This window comes from Chelonia mydas, chromosome 5 (genome assembly GCF_015237465.2).
Source record: "Chelonia mydas isolate rCheMyd1 chromosome 5, rCheMyd1.pri.v2, whole genome shotgun sequence".
Lineage (NCBI taxonomy): Eukaryota > Metazoa > Chordata > Testudines > Cheloniidae > Chelonia > Chelonia mydas.
Window position 1 is genome coordinate 95,204,433 of NC_051245.2, and position 27,804 is coordinate 95,232,236.

The 27,804-nt window shown below is 39.8% G+C and overlaps 1 protein-coding gene across 1 annotated transcript; it reads left to right on the forward strand.

Moving 5' to 3' along the window:
- The first annotated feature begins 15,249 nt into the window (after positions 1–15,249).
- On the forward strand, positions 15,250–26,220 carry LOC122465919. Its single transcript, XM_043547171.1, has 8 exons — positions 15,250–15,415; positions 16,636–16,696; positions 17,258–17,364; positions 21,196–21,396; positions 21,864–22,030; positions 22,887–23,038; positions 23,813–23,892; positions 25,015–26,220. The coding sequence occupies exons 3-8, from the start codon at positions 17,290–17,292 to the stop codon at positions 25,147–25,149; spliced, it is 810 nt and encodes a 269-aa protein (XP_043403106.1). The 5' UTR covers positions 15,250–15,415; positions 16,636–16,696; positions 17,258–17,289; the 3' UTR covers positions 25,150–26,220.
- The last annotated feature ends 1,584 nt before the right edge of the window (positions 26,221–27,804 follow it).

Consider the following 27,804-nt stretch of genomic DNA (forward strand, 5'->3'; position numbering starts at 1 on the left):
GGCCTTCAAAATCTTATGAATTGCAATGTCAGGAACAAAACAAATAAGTTGGTAAAATAACATTCATGCTATTGTAAAGCAAGTGACCTGTAATTAACACTAATCAAAGAGATCTTGTATGCATAAATGTAGTGATTATTCATTTTTAATAAAGGAAGGAACAAAAAGGCAAGGAAGTTAAATTTTCAGCTTCCATAATGCATTGAGATGAAACAAAATAAATCCTTAAACAAACAAAACACCCATGAAAGGTAGTTCTGGAACATACTTTAAAGGTGCATATTTTCAGTTGGGCTAAAGTCCAGCTTCCCAGCACATGAGGGCACTTTTACCTGCATGGTTTCCCACTGCATTTTGGAGTCCATTAATTGGATTCCAGGAACAATCTGAGTAATGGCATGTCAGTTTGTTTTACATCTGACTAGCTGCCTGTACCAGAGTCTGCAATTCAAAGTCATTCTTCTGAAATTTAGCCCCTGGGTGATAACTTCCCTTATTTATCAAAAACAAAAAAATCATGTTTAAAACATTGTACTTTGTCTGGGATGAAAATTGTAAAACATAACTTGTATATAGCTAGAGCTTAGGTATTTGTACACTTTTCTCCTGCATTTCAAGTTGTTAAAGACATTTTTCAATATACAGTAGATCCTCCAAACGCTCCTGGAGTTTGCTCTCATGACAACCACAGACTGGCTGAGCTGGATGGATGCATGGCAAAAGAAGAACAACCATATATTCCATACAAGTTAGCTAAATTATATATTACCAAGGTAAAAAAAAATCAAAAAGCATTTCAATATTAGTTGAGTTGAATGAATAATTCACAATACAAGAAATTATCAAATGAATGTAGTATGTCTATACTCAGGCTATCACAGGCAAATTGCAGTTTCCATAATATTTTAATTTTATTCAGTTAATTTTATTATGACTTTTAAAAAATGTTTTCCTCCAGAGTTTGGGCTCAATCACTTCCATTAGTTTTTCAATATGTGACATTCAAAATTTAAGGTAGGGAATGAGATACTGGTTCAGACCTGTATTCCATTTAGTCCTGTATCCTGTGTCCACTACCAGATGCTTCAGAGAATGGTGCAAGAAATGCCCCAGGTGACAGGTGAGGAAAATACTGCTCCTTCGCCCCATAAAGGTCTCATTCTAATACTTAGAAATTGGTTTATACTTGAAGTATTAGGTTTTATTTTTGTTAGTATCAACTATTGTAACTCAGGAGATTCTTGCTGTCCATATAAATGACCCGTCTCCCTTTGACTCTTGCTAAATTCTTAGCCTCACAGACATCCTATAGCAAGGAGTTTCACAATCTAACCTCATGTCAGTGGAAAAAAATATTTCCCTTTATCGGTTTCCAATTTGCTTTCTTTCCAATTTCATTGAATGACCCCTTGTTCTAGTGTTATGAAACAGGGAGAACAGATGCTCCTGATCGCCCTTCTCTCTATCATTCATTGTTTTACATACTTTCATCATGTCCCCTCTTATTCATCTCCTTTCTTTGGTAAACAATCTATCATTTCAATCACTTCATATGAGGAATTTTTCATGCCCCTAGTCACACTCGTCGCTCTTCTCTGAACTCCTGCTAATTCTGCAATGTCCTTTTTGACATGGGGTAACCAGTACTGCATGCAGTTTTCTGGATGAAGGCCTACGGCTTCTATAAAAACATTGTAACATTTTCTATACAATTTCATCTTACCCTTAGCCAGGATCAGTCAGATTAGTCAAATGGTAACATTTCTGTTCCCTGATTAACAAGTGCAAATATTCAATTGTAAATACTTGCAATGTGACTTGTCCTATTATAGCAGTAGTGCTAATGCTAAGCATTTAAAAATCAAGAGTCAAGGCTCCCTCTCCCCCCCCCAAAAATCATGAGATTTTTTGTTTAAATGTTGGGTTCTGTGTCTGCTGGTTGGGTTTATTTATTTATTGAGCCTGTAGGGTGTACTTGCATCACATTTTGGAGCTTTATTCTGCAGTCATAAGGGCTAGAAATGTACTTTAAAAAAAAAGAAATGAAAGCTAAGAATCTCACCTAATCACATGCCTCCAGGACACAAGGCTTTAAGGAAAGCACCATTTATGGCCAGATATAATAAAATCAAACATTTGGAATTCTTACAGACATATGGCCCATGTATTAAATCTAAATGCAGTATCCAGGTTTGGATTCTCCACGCTCTCTGAAGTTTGGGTCTTTGGTTTTGTTTAGGGCCCATCTCTAATTATGCATCTACCCCAGGTGTAGTCAATTATTTTTGTCAAGGTCCAAATTTCTTGGTCAAGGTATAGTCAAGGTCCAGAGTTCAGAGAAAATAATACAAAAAAGTAAGTAAATAAAAAGATTTCGGGGTCCATTCAGAAGCAACTAGTGGTCTGGATTTGGCCTGCAGCCTGCCTATTAACTACCCCTGATCTACACTGATCCTTAAGAGTTAACCCTGTCCATGATGGAATAGTGAGAAGAAACACAGACCTTTCTATCTACTAATGAACACTGGTTGGTCAGAATAGGATTCAAAGGCAAGGAGTGGATGAAACACACCTCTCCTTTGAGCAGGAGCACTATGTGCTGCCATACTGGTGAGTAGCACATGATGATGACTGCAGCATATGCACTTGCCTGCTTTGGGGGATGGACATGCCCTCTAACCTAAAGACTATGCCCCCGAGGGAGTGTACTGCATGGGTCACTTCTAGTGATCCTTGGGTTTCCACAAGAAGGGAGTGGGGTGGGGGTTTGTATGCACTGTTTCCCCCTCTCTCTCATGCCCTAGCTCAACAGAGAGCAGGATTTAGCCCAAATTCTAAACCTTTTGAGGTCTGTCCATTTCTCATTGTCACTGGACTGGTAATCTCACAAGAATGACCTCTCTCTCAAGATTGCTATTACCTCCCCTTAGGAAAATGGCTTTTCACCTAGTTATCGGGTGACACTGGTCCCAGTCCCAGGTGGAATTGGGAAGGGTTGAGGCAAGTAAAAATAATACATTTTACAAAGTTGTCCAAATGTTTGCAAGCCTAAGAACAGGTTTAGTTAGAGAGTTTGGATCAGCTGCTCACTTATATGAGAATCTGCATTCCATTAAGTTTAAATGGAAACTTGCAACCAAGGAAATTTGCAGAAGAGCTCCAGATCTTTGGAATCTGCACATTTCTGTTGCTTATGCTTGTTATTAATGTAATTAAACAGTTTTTCTATTTGCTACATTTCACCATGAGATAAAATGCACAAAATGTATTGTGTAATTTGACATTGTGCCTAAAAACTGGCACTCAAAAAAGCAAATAGGAGAACAGGGCAGGGCTGGGATGGGAGAGTGTCAGTGGAATTTTCCTTTTGCAACTGTTGTTGTTGACATAGCACATAAGTGTCTGTATGGTGGGTGACCCTGAGTTACTGAGGGTTCAAGGCTATTCTGCGCTGAAACCAGACACTATTTTGTAGCAAAAAAAGGTAACTTCACCAATCCTTCAGGTTTGCATCTGTTTTTATCCAAATCTGACAAATGCCTGAGGTGAGCCTTGTGTCCATATCTATTTTGAGGCATTTCATATTTGTTTACGAGATTCACGATGAAAGTAAGACAGCAGTCTGCACTACACAGCAATAACTGGCTAGTGTCATCTTAGGCTGCAGTTGCCATGGTCCAGTGATGTGGACAGCTGAGCATAGGCATCTGCACTGTCCATTCTTTTTCCGTTTACTCCCAGTAACTACTACCATGGTATTCACTCGGTGTAATAGGATTTGCTATAGTGCCAATTATGTCCATATCTAAGGGATGACTTTCCTGCCAACTCTAACTTATCTTTCTAATCACCTCCACATAACAATGCACTGGTCCATTTTTAATCTGGGTATCCATGTAGCCTATAACACAGAAACAATTCTCCTCCATTGAACCAATGCAGCCTTTTATTGATGATAACCACTTCTGTCCTCCATTTTTTTTTCACTTCCATGCTGGTGGCTACTTCTGTCCTCACTCCCTTGGACCTCTGTACAGCTCTAAACATAGACAATGTCTTCCTCTTAGACCACCGCTATAGCTATGCAGGGCATCTGGGCATGATTCTTAATTTCTTACGTTGTTCCAGTCTTGCCTATCAAACTGCTCTTTCCCTCTTCTGCAACGAGGTCAGACTTTAGTGGCATCACTCAAAATTTCCATCTGCTCTTTGATCATTCCTTTCTGTTTTCCTTTTTAATCATCTTATTTCTACTTTAACAATCATGTTGGCACTGATGATACTGCACCATAAATATCTTTTAATATTATTAATGACCTATCACTGTCCATCATTCTTGCTTACCCAACCACACATACTTGTGGTTTTGTCTCATCTTCCTTCTGCTAGATATATGAAAGTCAAAAGTGCTTCTCTTGCATCTTGCAATCTCTTCCATCAGTTTTCTCCACTCAAACCTTCCATTTGCCTCTTTTGCTCTTGGCACTGACTTTACTCTGCAATCAACTCCACCATTAGTTAGAATCCTGCCTTTCCAGACTTCAGTATGTGCAAAGTGCCACTGCCACCACCTGACATGTACAAAGAAGTGCAACTACTTCATCTCCAGCCTCAGTTTGCTTTGCTGACTTCCTATTTACTTCAGGATCCTGTTCAAAATTGCTCTATTTAGGCCAAATTCAAAAGGGAAAAGATTGAAGCAATAGAGAGAATATTATTAAAATAAAGCCACTCGCACCACGCAACCAACTGAGTCATGTTGTCTGAACCCCCAGAGGAGTTGACTCATACTGTTACAATGGAAAGAAAGATCATAGAGATCCAGTGCTGGAACAGAAAAATGCCATTTTTAAAGCACTAAATGTAATCATTTGCACTAAAATACTACACAATAATTGTTCTTATCTTAAATCTTAGTTCTGCAATTTAATGGACTGTTTATTTGAGTAAAGTTACTTATGAGTAAGTGTTTGCAGAATCAGCCTCTTACACTGTACTAAAGCTATAATTAGCATTTTATAAGAAGCGCACATTACACTCTTTATTTGATGGTTCATATGCAGTTCAGGTTACTTAAGAGTGCACTGAGTTAATTGTCTCCTTTTGCATCTTCCACAGATTGTAAAAGATATGCAACAAATGAAAATCAGACACATGAAGGTAATCAAAGAATTGGACTGTATAAGAAAAGATAGCCAGGTAATTCTCTTGTAAGATTGTCAGTGTTTGGTTGGATCATTAGGGGTTTTTTTTACCATCAGTATGCTATGAAGGGCCAAATTCTGTCTTATTTAAATACATGCAGCTCCACAATCTAAGTCTCCAGAAATATCACCTGTAACTCCTTAAACAAAACAAAACAAAAAAACCCTTATTCTCTAGTGCAGTGAAATCTGTTCTTAGTTTTTACCATGTGACCACACTCCTTGATTTGCTATATTTACTTTCCTTTTTCTATATTCACTTTCCTTTTTCTTATTTGACTGTTAAGTGCAGCAGTGTATACACAGGAACTTTCTCAACTTCCTTGTTTATAAACTTGCTTCAGACTTTCTTAGTAGATGAGAACTCCCTTTAGTGGCCAACTTTATCACTAAAAGCACTGAAATTATGTCAGAGAATATACATATTGAACTAGATTGTGCCCTGTGCAAGGGGTAGTGCAGAGTTGCACTGCCACATGGGGAGCACTGAAAAGCATTTTGGCTACAAGAACTTCCTGGCATTCACCTTTATGGGGTATATACTTCTCAATCTCTACCTTGCACACTGATCCCATTCTGCTTCTGTTTTGAGTGCATGGATGTGTTCTTTTGATAGCTGAATTTGCAGTGGTTACGGTGATGGAGGGGATACAGTCCCTGAAGAAATCATGTCTGATGCAAATTAGTATTACTGTAAAATCAGGAAACAGAATCACCTTGCTATTATAACTGGGACTGTAAAGGAGACGCCTTCTGTCTGACACTTTGGTCTGATTTACAGTAAAAAGTTCTACCAGCTCAACACTTTTTCTCAGCTTAGTTAAGCATGTGTCCACACTTAATTTTGTCTCTTACCAATAAAACCCTCAACTTTTGCCAGCGTAAACCCCTTGCTGATACAGTGCTATTAGCACAATGGCCATGTGGGTGCACATGTATCTAAGCCGGTCCTGTAAAGCACATGCTGGGACTTTTTGCCTTAGCCATATCTCTTCACTCTGGTCACTATCTTTCTTGTAGTCTCTAGCTAGTCCAGGAAAAGACAGCCAACCAATTCCTAGACAGATGGGACCATTAACATGTAAATAAACTTTATTCTATCCAAAGTGTACACAAAGAAAAAAAATGACATGTATGCAGGTTCAAAAAGGCTTTGGAAACACCCAAGGAAATGGAATTAAAGAAACAAAGATTACAGATCAAGTGTTGAGAGAGTTCAGAAAATGGCTATTGTTCCTGGGTAAAGAACAGAATTTACTTAACTTAATACACCAGATGCCTATGCAAATACTGTTAGGGGGCTTATTCCTTCACCCACTTACTTCCCTGGTCCTTCTCGCATGAACAGAGAGCAACAATACCCAAAGTCCAAAGGTGCAAACAATTCGATGTTTATTGGGATGAACTTCCAGCAAGCATGATTCCAGTTTCCTTCCTTAGTGTCCCCCTTCCCAGCTCTGACGCCACAGAGCCTTACAGCTGTGTCCCTGTTCCCATTCCTGCCCTTAGCCAAACATGATTCCAATTTCCCCACCCCCATTCCCTGTTCCTATTCTCCCCACCCTCACTTCCTGATTGACTGCAGACTATATAGTAACACTTGAGTTCTAGCTATACCTTAACCAATCATTTTACTGAAATTTAACTAACCAATCCTAACATATTGTAACATGATTATTTAACCAATTATATCCCACCATCTTAATTAGTTTACACCCAGCAAAATTAATTATACAGAAACAATCACAGAACCAGACAGAGATTATGCAGACAAACAATAGGGAAATGGGGACTACATAGAACAAACACAGAAATGAGGATTTCACATCCCAGCTATTGATAAGTGAGTTCTTGCCAGACAGGATGCTATCAAACTAAGTTTCCTTTTACATCTTCTAGGCACTTCCCTTTCTCTGGAGGTGATAGCCACTATCAGGACAGGATTGTATTCCTAAAAGCCCAATAGCACCTTCTTTCAATGTGACTAGTTTGGAATGTGAGGATGTGACTGGTCTCTTCCCAGCTTATGGCTGCCTCTGCTGCTTAGCCAAAGGCCTTAGCCTAAGAACAGGGCCTCAGACTGTCACAGTAAGAGCAGGACCTTACACCGGCAGACAGTGATTTTGATTCTTTCTTTTATACCTCTATAACTAGCTAAGTGATAAGAATACACCTAAATTCTTAGAGTATAGGCCTTTACAGACAGGCCTGAATATCTATATCCTAACAAATACCACATAGGATTTCACATCTAATTGGTAAAGTAAGGGTCACACTCACACCTATCACTCTCAAGTGACTTCACAGATTCTTAGGAGTATAAACAGAGACGGTGAAAAAGGGGGGCAGGAAAACAGAAAGCTGGGAGTATCCCTCTGGCAGATGGCAAGTCTGACACACAGCCAAAGAAAGGAAAATGACCATGCTTAGACAGACAGAACAAAATAGACTAACACAAACACAGGGCGCCTGATGACCTCACCAGTTTCACAGCAGTAATAACTGCCCTGATTTTAATAGGATTGCTTTTAATTTACACCAGTGAGATCAGAATCATGCCCAGAGACCCTAAAGTTGTATAGGTTTCAGAGTAGCAGCCGTGTTAGTCTAAGGTTAGTTTCTAAGGTGCCACTAGTACTCCTTTTCTTTTTGTAAAGTTGTATAGATACTTTATTATCTGATAGCTTTATTGCTAGTAAAAGTGCAGGGAGTGTGGGGGTGTTTTTCCAACTTAGGTGAGTCTGGATGTAAACTGAGACCTAGCTATGTTTTTTCCTGTTTGTATTTATTTTAGTCTCTCTTGTAGATTTTCTAGTAAAACTATATTTGTTTAAGGTACTTTGATCTCAGTGCTCTTCTCAGCATAATTCACTCTGATCTGTTCTCAAAGACAAATATACTTCTGATATCTGCTGAGAGGGAGAAAGGGACAAAAGGCACCAGACCTGAAGCACTTGTTCAAAGGTTTTATCCCAATGATGGTATCCAAAGATTAGCAGAAGTCAGTATGATGCCCAGGGAAAGCTGATGGGTGACAGAGAGATGAGAATAGGGAGCCAAGATTTTGTTTTTAATGAAACTTTTGGAAAGCTTAGGATTTTCTTTTTCAGTTGCTTTTTGAGGCCAGCTTTTTATTTTCTCATCAACTTTCTTTGTATAGGAGCAGGCCATAATTGTTCTAAAGAATCACCACAGTGAAAAAATGAAGATCCTGAAAGCCCAGTTAGAAACCTACCAAGAATTGGTGGACAAGAAAAATAGGCAATGGCAAAATACAACTAAGGTAACTGAGAACTTCAGACTTCATCACAGGGCTGAAAATTGCAGACTTTGTGACACAACTGCAAAGTGAAGCACATGGAACTTCGTAGTCATTTATTCAAAATACTTTCACCTATTGTACATTTTCATTGCAGAAAATCATGCTATTCAGAGCCTGATCCTCAGGTGGTGTAAAGGAGCATAGATTTGATGTCAATGTATCTATTCTGATTTACACCAACTGAGGATTTCATTCTTCAATTTTATTTTTCACCCTGTCCTAAATATGCAGTCTTGATTAGCATATGCTGTCACTTCATAAGATCTGCCCCAACTTAGAAGCCACAAAGCTGCTCGGAAAGCGGCTTCCCAAATGGTGGAACATAACCAGGATGGAGCTGATTCCCAGACTAGGTCATCTGTTCTTCTCAGGGGAAGAGAAATCAAACGGAAACAATCAAGTCATGAAATGTAGTGATGGAGAGGACCTAGCATAACATTGTGGCCATCCCCCTGCCAGACCACGACTGTTCTTTATGCTGTACATTTTCAAAGGCTTTGTTCATACCTGAGTTTATCTTCACCCCAATTTAAGGGATGGACTCCCTGAGCATGGTTCTCCCATGCTAGCCACAATTGCACATCTTATCAAGTACACACCTGGTAATAGGTACCATTTTTCATGAATGTTAATAAGAAAGACCTAACTTACCAAGATATTCAGCTAATATATAAGTTGTATAAGTCCTGTTGGCAGTGGATAGATAGCCAGGGTTAATCGAGTTGTCTCTTCTCTCCCATTAAGGAATAGGTTCATCCATGTATAATATTTGCTTTAGGTAAGCAGGGTGTATCTTCAGAGTAATCAATGTCCGTTTTATAGCACACGAGCCAAGGGTGTTTGTGTCCCCCTGTGTGGCTGATCCACAGGGGTTGGGAGTCGGAACTACACTTTACGTTTAATTGAAATATATGGATAGGAATAAATGAATGTCTGTTTTACAAACTGAAGATCTGTTACAAAAGGTTTGACTTTCTACTTTATTGCCCTTTCTACCTTATTCCAATGCATCCAGAGTCTGAGGGAGAAACACGGGCAACTGAGCCAAGAAAATAAAGATCTTCTTTACCAGATAAAGCAACAAAATGAGAAATGGGCAGAAGAAAAGGTAACTAAAACAAGTTGTTGTTTTTTCTTATTTCAAGATTTTGGGTGGGGTGTTGAAAAAAGCCTAAGTGACTTGCAGGAACATGAGTCTCATTGGCTTTCGAAACAGCCTGTGCACCTAAGTCACTTAGGTACTTTTGCAAATTCCATACCTTTATTTACATTACTTCCTTTTTCTTGTATCTGGTTATAAAACCATACTATTGTCTGTTTCTGTTCCCTTGCTCCTGAGAGAGAAGAAACCACAGAACAGGTTGGTTTTTATCCAATAATTTTCCTTAAAAATTAACAAAAATAACTTTTATTAAACAAATTGGACCAGATCCTTCATGCCCATTGCACTTGATCAGGACTGCTCTAATGGGGCTAAGCATCCAGAAACCTGCCAAGCTAAGGATTCCTACAACTTGGGGTGAGCGGGTTCCCAGGGAAAAAGTGTTGTAAACAGAGTAAGGTCCACCAATGGGTTTATTTTCAACATAGAGCACTGGGATTTATGTAAATCATCTTTAATGGAGTGGCCCGAATTTTCACATACCATTTGCTGAGCACCCTACTGAAAATGCATGCTGTATATGGGCGTGATTCTTCTTTCACTTACACCAGTGTAAATCCATTTATTTCAGATTACTTCAATAATTATGCTTCTCTCTGTGTTATATAATATTAAGGCTACATTTTAGTCACAGGTATTTTTAGTAAAAGTCATGGACAGGTCACGGGTAGTAAACAAAAATTCATGGCCCTTGACCTGTCCATGACTTTTTCTATATACCCCTAACTAAAACTTGGGAGGGGCCAGGGTGCTCTGGGGGGGGGGGGGGCGGTCCGGGATCCCAGCTGCAGCTCCTAGGTGGCGGAGGAGCCAGCGGGCTCTGCATGCTGCTCCTGAAACAAGCACCAGCTGCTCAGCTCCCATTGGCTGGGAACTGCAGCCAATGGGAGCTGTGGGGGTGGGTGCAGGAAGCGCACAGAATCCCCTGGACCCTCCGCCTACAAGCTGCAAGGCCATGACAGTGGGAGTCGGGGAGCCCCCTCAGCCCGAGGTAAGTGTCCCCCCAGATCTCCCAACCCTCTGCCCTCAGCCCCCTCCCACATACCCAAACTGCTGCTGGCCCATGGGCTGCCCAGCTCAGAAAGCCCCTGAGCCAGCACTGGCTGCTGCAGAAGTCACAGAAAGTCACTTGTAACCTTAGTAATAATAGACCAATTTCAGCATTGACATGCCCCTGTGCAATCCCACCTCACTGAAATTTGCACTGAATGTTAGTCATTGCCAAGTTTGGCTCAATAAGTAACTTAAAAAGGCATTACCTGCTCTGGATATTCCAGGACACAGCCATACAGTGATTAGGAAAAGTAATTAAATATGACAGCTATGTATCTTTATTCCTTTTATGGATTCAGTTTTCTCATAATGAATTTACCTCTTGGACACGATTTAATGCTCTAGTGAAATTTCTTTCAGTTGGTTTTACATACATTATTTTGATTACTTTGAGGTGCCAGTTTCATAACAATCATTCTAACGAATGGACGGTCAAACTTGTCTCTCCTTTATAAATGCTGAGGTACATTTTGATTCACAAATAGAATGTGCCTTTTGAGGACAGCTGGAGCTGTGGGAGTTTCAGCCTTAGTTCTGAATTTACTTGTGCTCTGTAGGAAAAGGACAGAACATTACTATACACAGTGACAGATTCTGCTCTCAGTTACACCAAATTTACATGTAGGTAACCAAGAGCAGAAGCTGACCCTTAATTTTCTAAGATGCGTTTTGTTTTATAATTTTCTATGTTTTAAAGTAGATTTCGAAATGTACCAGTATAATATTTCATATAAAGACATTTCAGGGACAGTATTTCCCTCAGATACCCTTCATAATCCCAAAATAATAACTGAATCTAGATTAAAAAAAGGGCCCAAAATACATCTTATCATGGAAGCATATGAAAACACTCATAGCCACATTGTGATGCATTTACTCACACTGAGTAGTACCTTATTGACAAGAAGTCTCATTGACTTCAATAAGACTTGTGAGATAAAGTACTAGTCACCATGGGTGAGGATATCACAATTTGGCCCTTACTAAAGTATGTAGAGTAATAGCTTCTTCCAAGACTTTCAGGTCTACAGGGGGAAAGGAGGCCTGGAGCTCATGAGTAATTACTGCAATTTTATATGCGGAGTGAACAACTACATGTTTAAAGGAATATTCAGACATCTATATACCAAATTATTATTACTACAGTATGGAAGCATTGGCTGACAAACAGAACAATGAAAGAAACATTTATCTCAAATGTTAGTAATCAATGGTCCTTAATTTCATTTTTCCCATGTCATCAGATTTGACAAGAGCCCACAGTTATAATGGCATTCCCTAAATTATGATCACTTTTTTTTATTTAAAACTAACTGCATTTGCACTTACGTCTTTGAATAACACTAATATTGATCAGTGAACATCAAGGTTGTCTGGATCAGTGAAAAACAGGTGTAAGCGAGAGAATAATGAGGCTTAGCTTTCTTTGGTTTTGTTTAATTTCAGAAGCACACATTAAAAAGGTGGACTTACCTTACACTTGGGCTGCAGATAAAGAGCCTTATCATTTCTAGAACTCACTGGAGAAAAACCATTCTGTTTTGCCACAGCTTTCAAGGTTTCAAAACGTTTGTTCCAATGCAGAATGAAAGCAATCATTTCAGTAAAAACAGAATCGTGTTGGACTGCATGTTATTGGAGCTTTCTTATTCAGGAATGTTTTATGGGTGCATGTAACCTGGAATGTGAGAGACCTATGTTCAAATCCTTACTATTCTTTTTCATCCTAGATCACTCTGATTCAGGGAGAGCAAAGGTTTGAACTGTAGTCTCCCATATCCCAAAGAAGTGACTTAAGCACCACTACAGAGAATCTCACTTGCAAAACTTCCTGACCCAACATGTCTCCACAAAATATTTAGATGAAATTTCATTTTGTAGAAATGTTCCAACCAGCTCTAATACATTAAGCTTTTTTTTTTTTTCCAAAAAACCTCCCAACCATTACTGACACAGATGTAACTCCACGGGTGATGGCAGTGGCAGGAATTCTTATGTGGACAAATGTCTCACAGCCATGAGCAGTTTTTGAAACGTAGTCAACTAACCAGTGATGAGCTGCCAAAATCTTAACAACCAGTTCCCTCCTCACCCCACGAGGGGGTCGTGGCCCTCCCCCACCCCCCGGGACTCCTGCCGCATCCCCCCCGCGTTCTTTGACCCCCCCCCAGGACCCCTGCCCCATCCAATCCCCCACATTCCTTGACGCCCCCCCCGCCCCATCCACACCCCTCCCCTGTCCCCTGACTGCCCCTGGAACTGGGAAGGAGGGTCTCGTGGGCCACTGTAGTGGGTGCCCACCCCACCCCGCCCCTAAGAGCCAGAGGGACCTACCAATAGGGCTTACCTGGGGCGGCTCCAGGGAAGCATCCAGCAGGTCCCTCTGGCTCCTAGGGGTGGGGTAGCGAACCTACCGCTGGAGCAGGGGGAGCAACTGACTCCGTGGGTGCTCCGGGGCTGGAGCACCCTCGGGGAAAATTTGGTGGGTGCAGAGCACCCACCGGCAGCTCCCCGCCTGGCCCCAGCTCATTTCACCTCTGCCTCCGCCTCCTCCCCTGAATGCACCGCCCCGCTCTGCTTCTTTCCCCCCGCCCCCATTTCCCGCGAATCAGCTGTTTGCGCAGGAAGCCTGGGAGGGCTGAGAAGCAGGCAGCGGCTTCATGCTCAGGCCAAGGGAGGTGTCCCCTGTTCTTCAGATTACTTGTCTCTTTGCATAGGCACCATGTATGACCTGGGTGCACTGCACCCCTCACAATTCCTGGATTATGGTCTGAAACATGAGGACATGTATCCTTTCCAAACCTACTGGGATGAAAGCCTAGCCCCCACTGAAGTCAGTGGGAAAATTCCCATTGATTTCAATAGGACCAGGATTTCACCCAGGGTCTTCTTTGATTTTTAAATCCACAGTATTATAACTCTGAATATTCTCATTATCCAGGTAACTGCCTCAATACTTTCTGGAATGCTGCTAAGACTCAGTGTTGTCTTGTGCCAATGAGTTTATTTTGAATTTCACAGTTTTGTAGATACAGTTAGTGGATATTTGGCTAACAACAAAAAAAGATTGAAACTGAATTCTACTGTATCTGTCAATAAAATACTGAACATTGATAGTTAGATGTCACAAGATGTTTCAAGAAGTAGTTTCAGGAACCAATGATTAATTAATGATCTAGTGCCACCTTTTGGTTTTGTTCTGCATAGAAATCTTTTCGTATATATTTTTAGGGAAGCTGTATTAATATTTTAGTCATTTAATATGACTAGTAATTATGGCTCTCTGGATGTTTTCAGAAAGTATTCAGGACTCCACAAACACAGGAGTCATCAGACCACACAGAGGAAGTAGGGGTATTTTAATACCCACAATTTTATTTAACAGAATTGTGGCACAAAATATTGAGTGGAATGCTGGCTTCATTGAAGTCAATTGGAGTTTTGACACTTACTACAATGGAGCCAGGATATCACACATTGTCTAGTGCCCAGAATTCCTTTGAGCATACACAGATAATTTGTTTCATTGTGTTATCAGGTCATGCCCAGAAGTGTGTTGATAATGCTTTTACACTGTCAAGAAAATCAGCAGCTCATGTGCTGTAACATCATTCTCCAGTGCAATGCCTTTGGAGATAATAGCCCAGATAGGCAGTTGTGACCAAGGAGCTCATAGTACAGCTCTGAGGAGGTGATGAAAAAGTTGTTTTAAGCCATGTTTATGCTTCCCTGAACTTGGGCTGGCTATGCACCTGACTAATTCCTTGCTATTAATTAGAGCAACCTGAAGTCTGCTATAAATTTATACCAGCTGCCAATGGTGCTTTGGGGCCATACTGGCAGCTAGAGAGTACTGTGAACTCCAGCATTGCTCTACACGCTAGCCCTGGGGAGGTGGTGATGTAGCTTGTGGCTGGATACATGGGATGAAATCCTGGTCACATTGAAGTCAATGACACCATAACACAGGAGCAGCCCTAAGACAGGGGAAGATCTGGGCCCATATGTCTGTGTTGTAGTATGCGCCTCCCTGCCCCGTAGCACCTCCAGCTGAGTGAGTAAGTGACACTGCATGTGCTCCCTGCCTCAGGTTACCTTCCCAGGAAGCCAATAATTTCACTTCAGGCATACTTGACTCAATGATACACTCCCCTTTAGGGTATGTTTATATACTAAACCTCATACAAAAGGATCTGTAACAAAAAGTCCCAAATAAACAAAAGGTGCTTTTGGCTTTCATGGTTCCTCTGAGGTCTGCCCTCTAAGCTCTGTTCCCAGCCCACACAGGGTTCTGTCTTTATGCCTCTCTTCATTGCAGGAGCCCCAGCCTTCTTCGTGGAGTTGGGTAATTCAAGCAATTATTATCCCTCAGCTGGCCCCACTTAGTCCTCAGGCTCAGAGGGTTTGGCAACCTTCTCCTGCTGTGTCTGCTCCTTGCTAACTCAGCCCCCACCACGGCATCTTATTACTTCCTTCAGCGTCTGCGGACATCTGCCCTGCCATGGGGGAGGAGGCAGCATTTATGCTGGTCCCCTTCTCCCAACTCTTCCCCAGGAGAGATGCGGCGCCTTGCCTCCTGCTGTCTGCAAGGCTCCTGGACTGGGACCCCTAAAGAAACAGTACCAAGGTTTTCTCCCAAGCTCAACTTACTCATGAGGCTACATAGTGGAGCAGGTAGCTGTCTAGCCATACTATATATGAGTATTCATTCAGAAGAATTCAAATTTTCAGATAAGTAGACCAGACATCTCAACCAGTCTCCCTCATAAGAATTTGGTATTAGATATTTAGTCTATTTTTTTTTTATATCAAGTAACTACACAAACTCTTCTCGTGGAGAGTTTAAAGTGTGGCTTTTGCTGTATGAAGCCCTAAATGGCTTGGGACCTAAATGCCATGCAACACTGCCAGGGAAATTTGCAAACTGAAGCCTTCTCAACTAAATGTTAGCAAGCTACTGGAGAGAATAGTTCCTTTAAGGAGCCCTGAACTCTGAAATTCATTCCCTCACAACCTTGGTCTGAAATAGCCCATATCTGTTAATCTTCCAGGCACATTGCAAAGCCTATCTTTTTACCCCCTGGGTATTTGGGGACGGAAGATGCTGGGGTTTGTGCATGGAGGAGAATTTGGTTTTGTTTTCCTTCCTAGTTAGGGGAAGTTGCTGGATTTTCTTTGTTTTTTTATGAGTATTAGTATTTTTAATATATGGCACAACACCTAATATGCTGAGAAAGTGCCTTTTCTGTACATATCAATCGGGGTAACTTCAGAGGGGTGAAGGAGACAGCGCCAATTAATGTACATTTAATATCATTTTTAAATGATGAATAAAAATACATTAGAACTACCAGCCCATAAGTTATGCACAGTGAGAAATAACCGTAAATTAAAAAGACTAGAAAGGTAACATCATATTTCAAGAAAAGAAGTGATTCCATGATTACTTGTGTGAGGTAAGGTACTGAAGATATTTTGGTGCAGTGGCTTTCTCCTACTATATGATTGGAGACTATGGATGCTGCTATAATACTACAAATAGTAATAACTAAAGAAGCCCATAATTTGTAATATACATGTGTCCCAACTATTGTATAAAAAAGGACAGTGTATAATGTGACTTTGATGAGGACAGATGCTATAGAAAAGTTATATCAATGGCATTTGGGAGCAGGTTCTGATAAAATCAGCAGAGCCTGATTAATCTTGATTGTAGATCTGGTATTCTGTTTCTAACTGTTAATACTTATGATGAAGTAATATTGCTTTATAGTTTTTTAGTAATACTGTTTACCTAAACAAAACTAAGTTGTCATTTATTACTCTGATTACTATTTTATTATGTCATTGGGAAGAACTGGTGTTCCTAATTGCATTTCTATCATGTTTTGCAGACTTGGATTCTAGAAAGTTTCTCTCAAAAACTAGATCATCTGTATACTCAGCACTCTTTGAGTAAGTCTCATATTTCAGACACAAGATTGCTTAGATGGGGTAGATATCCTTAATCTGTTCTTTATTCTCGATGGTTTGTGTAGCCTCACTTCTAATTAGCTTTTTTGTGTCCTAATCCAAAGTTAACATGGAGACTTTCCATTGGCTGCACTGGGCTTTGGATCAGGCTATAAATGCAGTTGAAGTTGTAGTGAATTCCTTGCATACCTCCTGAGCCCTTACTCACTAATGCAAGGATAAGCACGATTACCCTTATTATATCCTAGAAAACTACACATGTGAAAGGGTCATACACTATGCTGACCCTTTAAAAATCCAGCCATAATATTTGTCTCAAAAAAGTTTAAAAAATACATATTACAACTTTTTGTTTTCTAGAGAGAGTTTCATAAATTAATAAACAAAATATTTTTGAATAAAAATCACTTTTCTCCTATAAATCAAAGTTTATTCTGATCCCCAGCCTGGTAGTAAAGGACAACTTTTACAAATAGTTATTAATTCAGATATGTATTGCAAATGATTTTTTTTCTTTCTTTCTCGTTTTCCTCCGCAATTCAGCACTGCAGAAACTACAGAGGATCAGACTGAACATGGAAAAAGTGCAAGAGATTGTGAATTTACAGATCGATTTTCCTCAGCAAAAAGCCTTAGTTACAGCAGAAAAGGTAGATGTTTCAGGGGTATTAAAGGCTATGGCAGAACAATTGAACACAAAATGGAAGAATGGAAATGTAATTGGTTTTCTGATAGCATCATCTTTACAATTGTTCAAGCTGTTTCAAAGGCCATCAGTCTGGTAAATGTTGAAATAAACAACATGTCCAGCTGGTATTGGAACTTGTGTTGTCATGCAAATATGTGTATAGTCTGAGAATGACAGATTGGTGGGGACTAGTTGAAATACAGCTGTAATCTAGATTCCATGTGGTTCTGTGACTATTGAAATAAGTGCATAATTCATTTTTTGGAAATGTTATTGTTGCTATAGAAATTCCACTTCTTTGAAAATGTGACTGTCACCTTCTTTTCTGCCTTAGCTCCTCACTGGTGCTTGCTAGTTGAAACCTGTTATGTTCTAACTGATCTTCTCCTTGCACGGAGAAGATCAAGCTGTTTTCAAAAAGTACACTCCAGACTGAGCGTTGAGTAAAGATGCTTCTCAGGCTCATGTCTTTGACGAGGGCATTAGGGTGTGAACAGGCCAGCAGCACCTCAATTCAAGGTAGAAAACTGAAACATGCCCTCTCTGAACTGCTCGCTTTAAGGACATGACAGTCAAGTCCTTCTTCCCATTCCTACCTGTGTCTGATCTGTACATCATTTGTGATCAATCTTGAGTTTAAAAGAAAAAAAAAATCAATGAATACTTTTGAATAATGCATATGTTCAACTCACAATCTGCTCAAGAATATTCAATGAGCAGAAAGGAGGCAAAACTGATCTGATAAATTATTCATTGCCAACTAGTCTCACAGTTCTAGTAATAAGCACTGTACAAACACTGCACTACACTAAGATTGTTGCAGTATGTTTATATGGGGTTTTAGTGTCCAGTACTGTAGCAGCTGTAATAATGGGATAATTTTATTACATATGGCACCAGTATTATTGACTATATTAAGGTTGCCTAACATGTCTCATTGTACGATTCCATTTTCAGTTGCTTATAACTTTGCCAAACTTTAACTGTTTGGGCTGAAATGTTCAATTCTAGTTGTTGGCCTTAGGTTGAAACTTTTTTTTTTTTTTAATTTCAGCCAAAATGGTTCTGCCATCTCTGAAAATGAGATTGAGGAAAACACATTTTTCCTCGTGTTAAAAATATTCTTATAACTGTTTCATTGAGATTTAGTGCCCTCTGTTTTGGAGCAGGGATTGAAATTTGGCAATGGTGTCAGGGATGTGCCATTTGCCTTCCCCATGAAAATTCACCCAAATGTGGCCAAGTGATAAGCCTTTGAAAAATTTCATTTTGAATATGCCCAATAGAGATTTGTTAGGATTTGGCAGCTAAATTATCAGAAGACTCTGTCTGCACTGAGCATGCTCCATTGCTTCACAGCTCCTAAATATTGGACTGTGCATGCACCATCCCAGGGCTGCAGGGACTGAACAGGCCCTTCAGTTGCTGTTCTGGGTCACTGTGGTGCCAGGCACCAGAAATGAGAGCAGGGAAACACTCTGTCCTGTGACCTCTATGCTTCTGCTGCTGGCACCCAGGCAGGATGGAGGAGGATTCAATCTGACTCTAATGTAGATAAGAGAGTCAGGGCTGGGGGATAAGGAAGGCAGCCAAAGGAGTAGATCAGGACATGGAACTTGGTGGGGGGAGATTGGGTGTCAGGGAGGAGAGGGATGGGGGGAGACTGAGACTGGACAAGGAAGGAGGGAGCAGGGGGAACTGGAAATGGGAGCCAGTGGGATGAGCATGTGTTGGGGGTTGGGGAGAGGAGAGAAAAATGAGGATGAGGAGGCAGGGTCATGTGGAAAGAATAGTATGTGATCATGTATTTAAAGATTGTCATAATGCATATACATGTGAGGGAAACGAAGATTGCACAAGGAAACTTAATTCTCAAATTTCCTAAATTTTGAGTGATTGACCTTGCAACCTAATGTTCAGTTAATGTAGATTTTGTTGTTATTTAATGAAATACTAGATGTCAAAAAGCCATAGTCAGCTTTATTTCTTTCATAAAAGTATAGAAAATAGATTTGTAGAGAAGGAGGTAAATAAATACTATGCTACTGTCAAAGTACAAGAGTCACAGTGTATTGAACCAGCTTAGAGTTCTAAATCGTTTGTGGAAAACACCATAATGATAGAATATTTACAAGATTTTTTTCATATATGCATGTTCTATTATAAATCAAATTGGGCTATTCATACAGACCTATAACTGCATTTACTGTATGTTCTGCTGTACAATATCACAGAGAGGGTACTTCCTGCAATGCAACTCACTCTTCCTAGGTAGTTCAAAAATGAATTCAGTGCTGGCTGGCTTTTTGTCCTTGGAGACTGAAGTCCCCTAAATCCACAGAAGAGGTACAATATAAGTATTAGCAGTGCAAGCTTCCCATCCACCCCAACATTGGCCTGAAGACCCCTTCTAGGAAATCTTTATGGTCCATTCAATCCTTGTTATCTGCTAAGACTGACAACAGAATGCAAATTACAGATTGTACAGTGAATATATACTAGGAATTGCACTATTACCACAGTCTCAATTTATATAGGCCTCTGAACAGCCACGGGTTGAATGGTAGCTGCTTTCATGCACGACCAGCGTGGGGATTTGAATCAATGACCTAGGAATAAAAGGATTTTTACCAATATAAATTCCTCAGCCTTTCAGTTATCCACATTTAACTATTTTTAAATTATGTTCGTTCCCAATGTAAAGTCTTTCTGAAGGTGAAAAACAATTTTACTTTGAATTACATGTTTAAAAAAATTAATTTTTTGCAGTGCTTTATACTTGATTCATGTGATCTCTGAGGATAATTCCATTTGAATGTAGATGAACTATTGCACAGTTAGCAGAGAATAGATTAATTCAGCTTCATTTAGCAGTGTCATAGCGTGAATTACAACTTTATAAAATGCCGTATAACAGATATAGAGGTGTTCTAAAAGATTAGGGCAACTTCAGGATCTTGTTCATTCATGTTATTGATGGAGTTTTTGTCAATGTATATTTATTAGTTTACAATTAATGAGCAATTAACAGAACTGAATATTATTTGAGCTTGACACAGAGACTTATTTATAACATTTCATGCTTGACTCAATTGCAGAATGTTTGTTTTAACTGTCTCTTATACCAGTTGATCTATTTCCATAGTGTAGGCACATGGGGATTTTTAATGCAGAAATATTTTTAGGATAGTACTGTCAAATTTACTTTATATTCCTACTTTATTTAGAACTTGCTAATCATGTACTTCAACATATTTTTCAGTTACATTATGCTCTCTTTAGATTATGTATGCTTTGGGTTTTGTATCTTTTTTTATTAATCACTAAAAGTTTGATGCCTCAGTTATATTGTGGAATAATGTAAAGCATAAAAGAGACAGACATTCTTATAAATGCCATAACAGCTGCTTTTCTAAGCTATTTGTTTATGAAACTAAAGGAAATCACACTGTATTTTCCATTATTATGGCTTTATAAATGTATACCCCCTGGATTTCCTGTTGTGATTTCTAAAGTACAAGCCATCTCCCCCAGTATTACTGATTTTTGCCCTCTCTGTAATTTTAGACAGCATAAGGCTAATTACAAAAATCTCCTGAAGTTTGCTTCTCTAAATTGCAAATCCAAGTTATCAATGATCAAAAATAACATTTTCTATTTCTAACTACCTGTTCTGCTCTTTTCCATTTTTGCTCCATCTTTTCCTTTAAAATCATGGCGATTCTGCAACTATTGGGACAGATCCTAGTTCTGGCCAGAATATGAATGTGACTTATGCTTTGTTACATTTCAGGTAGTTAACGAGATGAAGGAACATGAACATTTGCTGCAAAAAGAACTGTGGAAAGCACAGGCCATGCTGGAAATGGCAAAGCAGTCCTCATACAAACAAGAGAGAGAGGTGGCTGAACTTCTACAAAGCGAGAGTGGACACAATGAAACAATGCAACCTCAAATCACAGTTACAATGTTATTGAAAACTCTTGTGAGCAAGGTAAATCTTAATTAGACCAATGGAAAATATTTGTTGGGTTTTCTAAGATGGGGTTTTCTAAGACTAGAAAATATATTAATTTATTTAAGATTTTTATAGATTAAAATTAGAAAAATATTATACCGTATGTAGGTTTTATATATTCATTTTATGTGTGTTTGTAAATTTATGTTCTATATAACGGTTACAGCTGGGATTTTCAAGGGAGTAAGGCCCCTAAACCCCACGGAAATTCAGTATACAGAGGTAAATAGTAATTCCAAAGGAAACTGATTGTATCAGGAATTCAGTTTAAGCCTTTCATTGGTATTATTTTCATTGCGAATTTTGTCAAATGAGAGATCAACTACATGGAAAAAATAACATTGGAGAAGCAGAAAAAAATGCATCTGAACCACACAAATGGCAAATAAATGCTCCAGATTTGAGGGAAATATGAAAAAAATCCAATTTTTAATCCATACTAGGTCCACATTATATATTGTAATGTACCTGAGGCACAACAATGCATCAATCAGCTTATTGAGAAGAATGATGCTGAGAGGGCTGATCGGAAAGAAGAATTTAATAATGTGCAGGCTGACATCCTGTCCTATAAAGTTATTTATGGAAATAAACCTACGGATTACAAAAGGTATATGGGATATTTAGTAAAGCAGAACATAAACACAATATAGAGAATACTGGGTTGTTTTCCTACTAACACACACAAAAAGGACATTTAAACAGAACGTATTGTGTCATATTTTATAAACTGTCAAAAGCAAAGTAATTCAATATTAAGGATAACTGTCCTTTCCCTTGCTCTGAATGCTTAGGTATTATAGTATATTCTGTATACTCCATACGTACCATAATGCACACTGATGACATTCTATGTGATATCATGGAAGAATGAGATGTTACGTATATTTTATAAATATGTTTTGCAGACCCAAGGTGGATATATCAATAGTTTCATTGGATGCTTTATTGTGATGTAAATCCATATTTAGGTGCTTTTTTTATGGTTGGTGGGGTTAAGACCAGACATTCTTGTCTATGGATTTTTCATGTCAAGCCCCTGCTTAGGGAGTGTTTATTTCTTAGATCAAAATAAGCTTCCAAGTTTAATATGGCAAAATAAAAGTAGAGACTATCTCCCTGGATGTGTCATGGAATAAGTGGGCCTGAGAGCTAAGCAAAGAACCAGCAATAAAAATACAGCAAATGGACTCACAGCTTGGTAGCTGTCTTGAATAGTTCTTATCTGGTATTTTATAGAACCTAAAATATACAAAGAGCAAACATTGCTGAAGTAAGTCTGTTTAGCTAGGCCATGCTATATATTCATAGAAATATAAACTGGAAGGAATCTACACCCTCCCAATACTTCTCTGCCACTTCTTCTCCAAAATCCTTCCTCCAGTACACTCTGTGCTGACTACTAGAAACACAACAAAGAAGAAAACCATTCCTAATGACCTCTTGACTTTCCGAATAATTTATAGGGAACAGTTTTCAGTGAAGCTTTCCAGAAATCTTGTGAATGCAAAGTCTGAATTAGAATATGCTGAAACAGAGAAGATTGCATTGGATTGTATCCAGAAGGGGGAAATCCCAGACTGGATTAGCAAACATTGTCCATATTTAATCCTGACAGGTGAGAGAGCTTCCTTTTAATTCAGAAGAGCTGAACTCTTCTGAGCCAATTAATTTTAGAGATTGTAGGACATGTTTTTCAGTGAAGCCAAAGGCATTTACCATATTTTTGGTTATAACAAGACACTTATTTATTATGCTGCAAGTTACTAGGATCATGAAACAGCCAAATTACATGTATTTTAACCCTGTTCCTGAATCGTCCTGTAAAACTCAAGGCTATAGCATTATTTGGTAACACAATTAAAACATTGGTTTGTGTCTTCTACACTTTCAAGACCAAAATGTGCTTCTGACACTACAGTATTGTAACGAGGTTCCTCAAAAATGGAAGTTTTTACAGGGGAGATGGAACCTTAAATTGTCATTAGACTGCAAAATCATTATCTGACTTGATAGTTAATACTGTAAATGGGAGAATGGATGGGGAAATTCACACTTCTGTTAGTGCTGCTATTGCAGACTATCTATGGGAAGACTTTAAGTCTTGTGTCACTTTGAATTCAGAAACTTGCCCTTGCTTCCAAAGGAGAGAAACTAATGGGGCCAGCAAAGAAGTATCACAATGGCATTCCTGTCAAAATGTTCAGCTCACTTATTCCCTGATTCGGCAACAGCATGTAGGTGAAATGTTGCACCTATGCAGAACAATATGGTCGGGGGCGGGAGGAGAGGGGAGAAGGGAATTTTAGAACTCGGCTGAACACTGGCCATGTGCTTTGATTTGCTAAAGGTATATACTGTACTATAGTAACTATACTGTAATCCTAACCAGATTCTGACCAAAAAACATACGCTGGTGAGAAAAGCCACCTTCCAGATGAAGCCAGGCAAACACTCAACAGAAAATCACAGGTAATGTGTTAAAATGTGTTTGGTATGCAAGGACAGGAAAAATGATTAAGAAAATATATAACCCATTTCTGATTACCATTAAGGGTTTGGATACTTGCTTTGTGCTGTATGCTCTGCCATCATGCAACATGTGCCTGTCCGTGAAACAGAGTTCTTAGTAAGAACTACATACAGATGTAGGCAAATATATTATTTGTTTATCTATTTATTTCCCCTTTTAAGATTAGTCTAACATCAACCACTAAGCACATTTATAATAAAAAAACACCATAACACAAATCATATAATCTATCCTTTGGGGTTTACAGTGGTATACTCACTTATTCACTTTTCTCCTATGAATCTTTCATATGCCCTGGTGGTTATTCAGCCTTTTAAGTATTGGATACCCAGGGAGTAGATAAGGGCAGGACTTCTATAAACACACGTCTGACAATTTCAGTGGTTCAGACTGTCTATTTCATAATAGCATGAGGTACCAGTCTATACTTCATTCTAAAACAAAGTGTAGATTAGATACAAAATGTAGCAAAGCCTGAGTGAAATGGGTTTGCTCTGATTAAAATGACCTGATGCAAAATGCAGAAGAGGAAAGGAAACCTCATCCCCAATAAGTGCTTCAGTGCCATTGGCCTGTGCAGTTCTAGAAACAAATGCACACTGTTTGCTGCTGCATGACAAGTGGGGTTTGCTCCCCCACAAAAGTCATTCCTTCCTGTGGTAGTGCAGAGAGCTGTCAGAGGCCCCATTGCCTGGAATCCTAGTTCAGCCACAATACATTGTTCACTAGGAATTGTCTCTCTCCCATAAATTATACAGAGGTGGCTTTAAAGACGACATTGTTAATATCAAACAAGGACTAACTATTAAGTCTCTAGTTCAGCAGTTACTACTCCAGCAGGGTGTCCCTCTTCTTATATCAATTTACTGTTAATTCACAGTAAGTCCTTTCCCCATGGCCTCACACAGGGTTGCATGTATATTGCAATCCTACAGCTAAGTTAATTCTTCTAGAATTGGATTGGCTCCACGTTGGTGTCTGGTTGGGTTGCTGCACTGACAAGTGATGAGCATGAACTGTAAAACTTTTATTGGTTAGTTTAATAATATTAATATTTTTAGGATGCTGATGAGACAAAGGAGCAGCAAGAGATGCACCAGCCCGGGGCGGAGGCCTCCTTCACAGATGAGAAGATGTTGTGTGGAAAGGGTGGAGCAGAGAAACATATTATGAAAGAGCCCTGGAGTGAAAACTGATTGAGAGAGTGGGCAAAACTTTCAAAAGCACTTAAATGACACAGAAGCCTATGTCCCATTGGCTTTCAATGGGACTTGCTTCCTCAGTCACTTGGGTGCTTTTGGAATTGTGACCCCAATTTTAGAAGCATTCCAGCATAATTTTTAAAAATCCATCCTGAACCCACAATGGGATTTCATGATCGGACCCCTTGTGCCCACCCAGAACCCCATTAACTTAATGGGGTCTGAGTGACCAAAGGGATGCATCCACACTGATTACTTTAGGTCCTGAAGCTGCAATGTATGTAACATTCCCATTTTCATTAACAGGAATAGAGCTGGTCAGAAAATGATTTTTTTTAAAAAACATTCCCAAGCATATTTGCAAAAATAAATGTCCACTCTTCAGCAGCACAATAGAAACTTTCCCACCTGCACTAAAGCTGGTTGAAACGGTAGAGACAATGTTTGCAATTTTTTATTTGTTTGTTTTTAAAGAAACTGTGTACATTGAAATATTTCCAGTCAACTCTAAACAGGAAAATTTAGTTTTACAAATGATTCATCACTTATTTATTCTTTTTGTTAGTGAAAGAAAACCACAGTTCTGGCTGCTTCCCAAAAATTTTTTAACATACAGATAAAAATATTTTAAATTTTTGTATTTAAAAAAGTTTGTCTAAATATTGATAGTTCCATTTGAGTTTAAATTCGTGTTGGTTTTGGCTCCTTTCTGTGTAAATGTGACTTAGTGCTGCATGACTGGGGAGTGAAGCCAGGCATGATAAATAGCCATCCAGTACTAATATACATGCATGTATTTCTCCATTGTTTTAAATGTCCTCTTTTCCCCCTAGCCTGTAATCTTCCAAAGTAATAAGAGGGAGAGAACCTTGATTCAGTTTTGTAACTTTATTATTTAAGTCTGTAGCATAAAGTCTGTTGATAAAGATCATGTTACTGTAGTGTTTATATAATATATGTATGTGTTGGGGTGAAAGGAGCCCCTGCAATTTCTGACAGGGAAGGAGTTAAACCGCATTTCACCAGTCATCCAGCTCCTCCTAAATTCTAACTAGAATAACTGGATCCGAGAGAGGAGGCTGCAACTTAGAGAAAAGTCAAGAGTCTCTTGTTCTTGCAGTCTGAAGAGTAATTGTAGGTCTAAAACAAGCCCTTTTTCTTTTACTCTAAAGATTGTAGCTGTAGCAAGACTTTTTTTGGCAGTTAGTTCTCTTTTAAAGTAAACTGCATCAAAAATTGCTGAACTCGGGCCAAGTGGCACAGTGCCTTATTTAATTTTACAGAGCTCTGACTGGTACTCTGCAATAGAAAATATGCTTCTGGGTGTGGACTTTTTTCGACTTAGTTTATTTTTTAAAATGGGGAAATGGAATATAATTATCTCTTCTACCTGTCCAATTTATAATTAGACTTTTTCTTCCACACTCCCCTGACAGATGGGTGTGTTTAAAGTACATATAATTGTGCCTAAATCTCAAATCTCGTAACAGGCTGAATGTTCTTCTGGCTAAAGGCTGTTCCTGGATCTGCCAAGGGATTCTAGGCCCCACTCTTGCACCAGGAAGTGTGTTCTCCTGAGTTCTGTGTGTCCACTGACTCTTTTCGGGGAACACTCCACAGCCCAGAGGGCAGCTAAGCAAAAGGTAATATTGGGTCATTATTAGGGCTCTGTGTTATTAGGTCTCCATGCAATCTCCGTGACTTCTGAAGCAGCCAGTCTGGCTGACCCCAGGGCTGCCCGAGCAGCTGATCCTGGGGCCAGCTGCTCAGGCCATCCTGGGGACAGCCACACCGGCTGCTGCTGGAGTGGCTCTGCAGCCAGTCGCTTGGGTGGCCCTGCAGCCAGCCACACCAGCCACTGCTGGAGTGACCCTGGCCCCACAGCACTGGCCCCTCCTCTGGCGGCCCTGGAGACTACCCAAGCAGCAGCCGATGCGACTGGCTCTGGGAACTGCCTGAGCAGTGGTCCAGGGTGGCTGGAGCAGTGGCTGGCCTTGGGACTCCCCCCAGCCCCCTGCCTCGCAGCAGCGGCCAGAGCCACCGCTGGCCCCCTGGGGCTCCCCCACTTCCAACAGTGGTCCCCCCTCAGGGCTTCCCCCCGGGCCGCTGATGCCATGCCCCCACCCCCAAGATTCAATCAGGGTATTTATGGTATAAGTCATGGACAGGTCACGGGGCTATGATTTTTTTTTCTTGCCTGTGACCTATGACTTTTCCTAAAAATACCCATGATTAAATCATAGCCTTAGTCATCAGTTGTAAGCAGAATACCCTGTAGCATTTCCTTAGCTCTATCCCCTCCCAACCTGCCCCTCTTCATACAAGCACCACTAGTTCCGCAACGGTATTTTGCAGTGATTGGGGGTTGATGATGTTGCATGCCCTCTGGAGGGCGGTTTTATCCCTTGACCTCTCTATTAAATGGAACTTCACATTAATGTGGCATTCATGTTTTAAAATCTCTTTTAACATGCCCTTCATCAAAGAATTCATTACACCTCTGAAGATGCTAACAGGGAGAAATCCTTGCGCTTCACTGACCTCAGGGGTCTGGTGTAGTGTCTGATGGTTGTGCTCGTTAGTCCCATTGCACCAGACCCTGACACAATCTGGGCCAGTGTAAATACTAAGGACAGAGGGACTTGTTCC